The 8,348-nt window shown below is 63.3% G+C and overlaps 1 protein-coding gene across 2 annotated transcripts; it reads left to right on the top strand.

The window, feature by feature from the left end:
* Positions 1 to 3,160: 3,160 nt before the first annotated feature.
* G6PC (glucose-6-phosphatase catalytic subunit) lies at positions 3,161 to 6,792 on the top strand. Of its 2 annotated transcripts, none has more exons than XM_009648311.2 (5): positions 3,161 to 3,405; positions 4,561 to 4,670; positions 5,323 to 5,431; positions 5,670 to 5,785; positions 6,281 to 6,792. In XM_009648311.2, exons 1-5 carry the CDS (start codon positions 3,176 to 3,178, stop codon positions 6,790 to 6,792), a joined length of 1,077 nt encoding a protein of 358 aa, XP_009646606.1. In that variant the 5' UTR covers positions 3,161 to 3,175. The 2 variants fall into 2 exon arrangements, with proteins under 2 accessions (XP_009646606.1, XP_009646599.1); XM_009648304.2 differs by having other exon boundaries at positions 3,176 to 3,405; positions 5,323 to 5,410; positions 5,637 to 5,785.
* Positions 6,793 to 8,348: the final 1,556 nt, after the last annotated feature.

Genomic DNA, 8,348 nt, shown 5'->3' with positions numbered 1-8,348 from the left:
CCCGCAGGCCCCTCCTGGGGCTCGGGGGGAGCGGGCGGGGTGCTCCCTGCCAGGGGAAGGTGGCAGCCAGCCAGCTCCCTGCCACCCGTTGTGTGCCCACGTGCTTGCAAGCGCTGCCCGGACTCTGCCCGCGTGCTGACGCAGGTGAGACCAGGCACGGTCCCGTGCTGGCAGCAGCCCGGCTCGCTGCCCAGGCACAGACCTTGCAGCGGGCTGGGAACTTTCTGGATGGAACACTGGCACCACGAGCAGCACGTTATGTTACAGCACCCGTGTGCGCTGCGACTCCTGAGCCTGCGTCCGGTGCCTTGGGAATCGCGGGGACGCTGTGTCCCGGAGCTGGCCGGTGCCACTGCAGGCACACACAGCTCCCGGGCTGCCAGCCCATCCCAGGCTCGTTGTGCACAGACCTCAGTGCAGAAATAAAGTGCCTGGCCCCGTTCCTCCCCTGGGAAAGACACCCCGGCCAGTTTGCAATGCACGCCCCTGCCCAGCGGTGCTGCCTGTTGCAGGGGATGAGCCAGAGCCTGGCACGCTGCTCCCAGAGCCAGTGGCCAAACCTGCCAGGATGCAAAACCCTGCGGTGACCCGGAGGTCAGCAGCCCCCGCTGCCCCAGCTCTGCGCGGTGGCTGCAGGGATGGGGATTTACCTAAAGTGTGGGGCATGGAGCTGGTGCTGGGAAACCTCCGCTGTGTGGACCCCGGCAGCGCTGGCACAGACCGGCCCTGTGGCACATGCCGCCTGGCCACTGTGCAGGGGGATGCTGGCCCGCCCCGCTCCGCCAGCAGCAGAGCTCTACGGGCAGCCCAGCGAGCTTCGTGCTCGCCCCTGTGCCGCGCTGGCAGGGAGGAGGTGGCTGTTCCCATCCTGTTTCCTGGCCTCTCCCCACTGCGGCCCCAATTTTCCTGCAGTGACTTTTTCCAAAGGGCCTGGAGCACGCTGCTCCCCATCCCCCAATGCCTTTTGCCCCCATTTTCTGCTGTGAAATCTCTCGGGGAGAAGTTATTGCTGACTTTCAAAATATTTTTGACGCAGAAGTCAAATCTGTCACATTCCTCCACGCTGGCCAAAGCCACTCAGGACCCTGAAATGAGCTGTTGGGGAATTTGCTTTGCAAGAGTAATTCCACTTTGGTGCAAACGTCTGTTTTGTTGTTTTTGGGGTTGTTGTTGTAGGTTGGGAGCTCAGTCCGGGGGCTGGGACGCCTGGGTCCCTCTCCCCCGGATGCAGGGAGGAGCAGCTCTTGGCAGGGATGCGCCTGCGGCCGGGGCGGATCCTGCTGGGTTTGCACGGCTTCCTCTCCTTCATGTGCTTTCCTGTTCACCGACGGCAGCTTGGAAATTGCCGCTTGGCCCGACTGGTGTGAGCCCCCGGTGCTGCCTCCCCCCATGCACACCCCCGGGGGGCCCCCGGCCCCGCTCCCCAGCACGGTGAGGCTGCTCCGGCTGCGCTCCAGCCTTGGGAACAGAGCTGGATCAAGCCAGCCTGGGCCAAGGATGCTGAGCGCAGGGTCAGGCTTTGGCTGCGCCCACGTTTCCCTTTGCCCAGGAGCATCAGCCCCGGCGCGCAGCGAGGATACCGGGAGGGATGCTGGCTGCTGCCGCCTGATGGGCAGCTCCTCGGGGCCGAGGACAGGCTGCCCCCGTTGCTGGGCTGCAACTGCAGATCTGCCCCGGCAGCCCCAGCCTTGCACTGGTAAACGCCAGGCAGATCCCTACTCATCCAACGGCCTTCAGAGCACAGGCGTTTCCAAATACCTCTTTGGAACCCTCTTCCTCAGCCTGGCAGCTTCAAGAGCGGTCGGTGCCTGTGTTCCAGAGAGGAAGGGTTGCCATGTTTTTGTCTTTTAGAGTTTGTGGCTCTCTGGGCTACGTGCAGGCAAGGGGGCAGGATGCTGCCCGCAGCTCCCACTGTTGGTGGGCAGGTCTCGGCGCTGGACAAGACCTCTGCCTGCTCCGCACCATGACAAACAGTTCAAGGGTCTTGACCTGAACTTTCTCGAGGAGGGAGATAAGTGATGCCTTTTCACTGGCTGCTAATCATTAACGCCTGGGTCGCCTCTTCCCCCATGGCCGGGCAGCTGCCCCGTTTGCTGCAGGCTGACGCAGGGCTGCGCGTCCGTGCGCCAGCAACCGTGGTGGCTGGTCAGAGCTGGGGAAGGAGGTTTCTGCCAGGCTATGTCCTCAGGCTCCTGGAAATAGCTCTCCATGTTACTCATTTACTGTTACCTCCCAGGGAGGAACAGGACGATAACGCTGCGGTGCCGGCGCTGCTGCCAGCCACGGTGTGGGCTGGGGTGGGGAAAGGCCACTGGCAGGGACCTGGAACCAGTGGGATGAGTGGTGTGTCCGGCTCTGTCCCTGCAGCCAGGGGCTGACAGGGCAGTTTTGTGCAGGAGGGGGTTAACGGAGGGGAGCTGTGCTGGGAGGAATGCCTTCCCTCCCAGGGGACCTCATTTGCAAAGGTCCTTCAACCTCACACCAGAGATCGGAAAAACATTGCTGGCAGCCAGAAGCTCCCCAAGCCTCGCTGTCTGAGGCTGCAGGGAGCTGCAGAAACAACCTGGAAAGTTTCCCATTATGCAGAGTCCTGGTTTAATCAGCCTGGTGAATGCCACGGCAGCAAGGTGGTTTTTTTTATCAGTTTTTTTTTCATCAGGTTTCAGCTGACGTGGGGGTGGTGGGCAGCTTGCCCCCCATGCCACGCACAACCCATTCCATGCTCCTGGGCATCCCCGTGATGCTCCAGTGGTGCTTGGGGTGATGGCCGAGGGATGGGAGAAATGTCACAGCTTGGGGCTGTGGCAGCTCTTCAGGTGCTTGGGTCTCCTCCCCGAAAGCAGAGCAGACGCTGGGGTTCAGTAGGAGCAGCTGAACCAGCAGGGGACAGTGCGGGGAAGGGTTAAGGTGCTGGTGCTGGAGCACCCCACGCTCCACGCGGCTTCCACGCGCCCTCGAAGCCTGTTTTTCCCTTTTACGTAAGTTGTTCCAAACATGTTTGTGACAACCCCCCGGTGATGCACCTTTGGCAAAAGTGGTTTGGGGTCCAAAGATCAGTGCTGGGACAAGCGACCTGCCCGCAGCAAACAAGAGCCCACAGACTATAAAACCCCAGCAGCGCCGGCGAGCGTGGGAGAGCCGGAGCCGTGCCGAGGGGCAGCGGCTGCAGAGGAGGATGGAGGCCAACATGAACCTCCTGCATGACACGGGCATCCAGGCGACACACTGGCTGCAGGAGCACTTCCAGGGCTCCCAGGACTGGTTCCTTTTCATCTCCTTCGCCGCCGACCTCAGGAACGCTTTCTTTGTCCTCTTCCCTATCTGGTTCCACTTCAGCGAGTCGGTGGGCATCAGGCTGATCTGGGTGGCCGTGATCGGCGACTGGCTCAACCTCGTCTTCAAGTGGTGAGTGGCCCTGTGCCACGGCTCCCTCCGGGCGTCTTGGCACAACTGGACTAACGTGGGCCAGATGTGTGCTCTCAGCCTCGACGCAGGCTAAAACAAAGACCAGAGTTTGGCCCCCGGCTTGGCGGTGGTAATGGTGGTTCCTTCCTGAGCCGCGCAGCAACGGCTCTCCCCGCTTCCCAGAAGCCAGGCAGAGGGACAGAGCCCCCTGCAAGCAGAGCCCCTTGCTGTCAGCCGGGGTTGCAGTTCTGCGCGAGGGCTGCACAGAGCCCCTCTCCATGGAGGGGCCGCGGGGGCGACCTGGCACGGCTCTGATACGCAGGATCGGGGCTTGGTGCTCCTCTAATCTTTTAGGTGAGCGTGTCCCACGGGTAAGCCAGGCCACTGATATTCCCTGCCTCTCCACGGCTGGTAACGCTGGCATCGCTGATGCAAAGGGACCCGTGGTGGGGATCACGCAAGGGACCCGTGGTGGGGAGTACGCGAGGGACCCAGCCACTGTTCCAGGCACGGGATGGCCTCGTTGGCACCGTCAGTTGTCCCATGGGGCTGATCCGCCCTGGCATCACGGCCCCGCAGGGTTTGGTGTCAGCTGGTAGCTGTGGGTGCTGTCCCTACAAGCGGTGGGCTGTGGTACCAGCGGCCACAGGGGTGGTGGGCAGCACAGTGCCATCCCCGCAGCTGCGTTTCAGCATCCCAAAGTTTTGGGGCTGCATGCGCCCACGTGCAAGGGCTGCACCCCACGTCCCTGCAGCAGGATCCACAGGCTCTGCGCCTGCCCCGCAGCTCAAATCTCCCGGGATGCCCACGCTGCCTGCACATGTGCCAGGGACGGGTGGCCTCTGCCTCTGATGCCACCATGAGACAGTTGCTCTCAGCCTGAAAAAGTTTTCGAGGGAGCAGACACCTCTCTTCTTTTTCCGTGCGTTGGCTTGCTCCCAGGAAATTCTTGCTTTTCCCCTTCTGGGGGCTGGGAATGGGGACATGGACAGGCAGTGTTGGCTGTTGGGACCAAGTGACCAGCTGGATGCTGTGTCTGTTGGGACACCCTGGACTGCTCGTGGGTCCTTTGCCTCTTCCAGCTCCCAGGCCAGAGCTGAAACCGCAGCCGTGCCCACCAGGACCCCTACAGCCCCCGTTCTCCTTTCTTTTCAGGATCCTCTTTGGGGAGAGACCGTACTGGTGGGTCCATGAGACGGACTATTATGGCAACACCTCCGCCCCACAGATCCAGCAGTTCCCGCTCACCTGCGAGACCGGCCCCGGTGGGTCCCTGGCCCCGGCAGGGGCAGTGGGCGCTTGCCCGGGGGACCTGCACATGCAGCTCCCCACTCGGGGTCTTAGTCCCTGCCGGGAGGGTGGTGCTGGCATGGCCGGGGCCTCGGCTGGTAGCCCACCAGCAGCACGCACCCCTAGCTCTTGAGAGAGGGCTGGTATCATGGTGCTGCGGCGTTGGCCCCAGGGACGCCGGCCATGCCTGCAGCGGGGGGAGGCCAGCCGCTCTGTGGGGAAGGGGCTTGCCCAGTTCCAGAGCAGCTCTGTCTGTACTTTGCCCGTGACTTTCCATGGGAGCTGGGGAAGGGCTGCAGGCATTCCCAGCACGCTAAGCACGAGCTGTCGCGATGGTCAGTGCCCTCTGCCCGGTCTTGCTTGGCAGAGAGGCCACAAAGCCAGAGCCGTGCTCCCACACTGCTCCTGCCATGCTGTCCCCTGCTCCAGCCTTGCTTGCGCCTGGGGATGGAGCTGGGCGCCTGCCATAGAGGTGGCGCCGTGACCGACAGGGGACAGGCACTGGGTGCCAAGCCATTTGGTACCACAGCCCCCGGGGTCTGGGCTGCTGCCTGGGAGCCCCCCAGGGACGAGGGTGCAGCCTGCTTTGAAGGGGGGCTCTGACCTGGGGGGTCTCTTCTCGCCCAGGGAGCCCCTCCGGCCACGCCATGGGCGCAGCAGGCGTGTACTACGTCATGGTGACAGCCCTCCTCTCCGCTGCCATGGGGAAGAAGCAGTCGAAGACACTCAAATACTGGTAAGCTGTGTGCCAAAACCAGCCATGCTGGGCAGAGGCTGCTCCAGAGCCGACGGGCGTGCAGCCGAGCCCATCGAGGCACGGGGCTGTGGGCAGGCAGCTGGGCCATGGCACCCCAGGGGGGTGTGCATGAGGATGGGCTCGGCGAGCGGCCAGGCACCGCTCGGGGTACACGACGGTGGCACCCTGGGCAGCACGAGCCGAGCCTGGCACTGACATGGCCGCCTGCCCCTTGCAGGGTGCTGTGGACGGTGCTTTGGGCAGGGTTCTGGGCAATTCAGGTCTGTGTCTGCCTGTCCCGGGTCTTCATTGCCGCCCACTTCCCCCATCAGGTCATCGCGGGGGTCATCTCAGGTGAGTGCATCGGACCCCCTGTCCCCTTCCCCATGGCAGCGCCGTGCTGGAGCACAGCACCGGCCAGGAAGGGTGCATGGCCTGACGGATGCGTGCAGGGTCTTGATGCAAAGCTGTGCCCATGGCTCTGCAGTTACTGCCCTCATCGTCACGGGCAGGATTGGCCCCCAGGACGTGCCTTTGTCCCTATCCCATTCAAGGCACGAGTCCCAGTCGGGCGGGCAGTGAACAAGGCCCAAAGGCAGAGGCAGGGCAGGCTTGGGGTGTCAAAAGGGTCATCGCTGGGTGAGGGAGCAGAATTGGGCCTCTGTGAGCAATGGGGAGTGGTGGTGGCCATGGGGAAGGTCAGCACCGTGTAGGAGCACATGGGTAGCCCCCGGCACATGTCCCCTGCTGGCGTGCCCAGGGCTGTGGGGTCTGCTCGGCTCCACCGCCCCAAGGCAGGCGATTGCTTGCTGATCAGTGCCACCTCCTCTCCCACTTTGTTCCCGGCAGGGATGGCCGTAGCCAAGACCTTCCAGCACATCCACTTCATCTACCACGCCAGCCTCCGCCAGTACCTGGGCATCACCTTCTTCCTCTTCAGCTTCGCCCTGGGCTTCTACCTGCTGCTGCGGGCACTCGGTGTGGACCTGCTCTGGACGCTGGAGAAGGCGCAGAGATGGTGCGCCCACCCCGAGTGGGTCCACATCGACACCACCCCCTTTGCCAGCCTCCTCCGTAACCTGGGCATCCTCTTCGGGCTGGGGCTAGCCCACAACTCCCACATGTACCTGGAGAGCTGCCGGGGGAAGCAGGGCCAGCAGCTGCCCTTCCGCCTGGGCTGCGTCGCCGCCTCCCTCCTCATCCTACACCTCTTTGATGCCTTCAAGCCACCCTCCCACATGCAGTTGCTCTTCTACGTCCTCTCCTTCTGCAAGAGCGCGGCCGTGCCACTGGCCACTGCTGGCCTCATCCCCTACTGTGTTTCCCAGCTCCTGGCCACCCAGGACAAGAAGGCTGTCTAGGGGTGTCCCTGCAGGTAATGGTGCGCCCAGGCAGGCAGCCGCCCCGGCTCTGGGCTCGGGGGCAGTCACCAGACCATGGGTGCACCCCTGCCACTGTTTGCTCCCCACTAAATCCGCACGGACTGACTCCACACCGGGAGCAGACTTCAAAGGCTGGGCTGGCGGCGCTGCCGGATGGCTCCTGTGGCACGGACCCACAGTGCCAGTCGTGCCATAGGCTCAGGTGGTCTCTGGTCAGCTGATGGCACAGCGAGTCCCAGCGCTCCCAGGGCTTTGCTGCTGCCCTTCTCGCACCCACGGGTGGGGGCCAGCAGCCCAGGACCCGACAGCAGCCGAGGGAAGACCCTGCGCCCCCCTGCAGCTCATGGGCATGTGCCAGCTCCACACTGCAGGGCTGGGGACGGCACCACTGGGAGCAGGGTGCTCACCCATGGGTGCTCAGGGTCTGCTGGCAAAGCTGTTACAGGAACAGGCAGACACTGTGATTTGGAGACAAAGCACCGGCTTGCGGGTGCCCCCCCAGCCCCGAGGTGGTCAGTAGTCTCTGCTGTGTGAAGCAGCATGGGGTACACATGTGTACACCCATATAATGCGTATCCATACCCACGTATACATTTGGGTGTGTCTGTAAATACGAGGTATTTTATTAAAGCTGAAGGTGTGTTCAGCCAGTGAATTCGGACGTCTCGCTGGCCGGTGAGGTGGGATGGGGGATCGGCTCCCAGGCGCAGAGACCATGGCGGGGGCTGCAGTTGGAGGAAGGACGTCTCTCCTGGGGCATTGCTCCCACCATCACCTGCAAGGCATGGTCAAACCACGGGGAAAGGCAGCGCCAGGCTCCCCTCGTCCTCGACGCTTTTCATCCTCAGGTGCAGTTGGACCACGGCCAGCATGGAGCGGGGGCCGAGCTGCTTTTTGCACTGTTTATCCAGGGTGCACCTTGTGCCAGGAACAGGGACACGCTCGTGTCACCTCGCTGCTTGCAGAAACAAGCACGGCTTTGGGACCAGCCAGCTCTGCTGGGGCTGGGCTGAGCCCCCAGGCTGAGGGGACAGAGCTGCCGTTCGGCTGCTGGCTGCACCGCGGGGTAAGGGCCCATGGCCAGCGCTGGCTCAGCCTCCCGGCACCGACCACCGGGTCTGCTCGGGGCGCGGGAAGCGGCCGCGTCAATGCGGGGTCAAGCTGCTTCGCTGCCGCCAGCGGGGCTCTGCCGGCAGCCACGTCCCGGCCTCGGAGCCGTGCTCATTAGCACGAAGCTGGCTGCGGGCTCGCCCTGCCGGCTTCAAAGCTGTACAGGCTGTCCAGCCTACCAATTAACTCAGTTAGTAAACATCCCCTCTCAGTCCGAGATAGTTTAAAATAGATACGAAGGTACAGCTGCTTTCTTGCTGCCAGGCTGTACGTGCGCATGTACATGTGCCAGAACACCAGTTCCTGCAGCATTGCCCCCGTACCCAGCTAGCGGCATCAGCCGTGTTCCCTGCCGTGGCACCCCTGAGAAATGCCATCTGCCCTGCCCAGCTCTTGCGATGCCTTTGGCAGACGGTGTCCAGCAG

Source organism: Egretta garzetta, unplaced genomic scaffold (assembly GCF_000687185.1).
Source record: "Egretta garzetta isolate BGI_Z169 unplaced genomic scaffold, ASM68718v1 scaffold100, whole genome shotgun sequence".
NCBI classification, from domain to species: Eukaryota; Metazoa; Chordata; class Aves; order Pelecaniformes; family Ardeidae; genus Egretta; species Egretta garzetta.
This window is presented reverse-complemented; position numbering and strand designations above follow the sequence as displayed.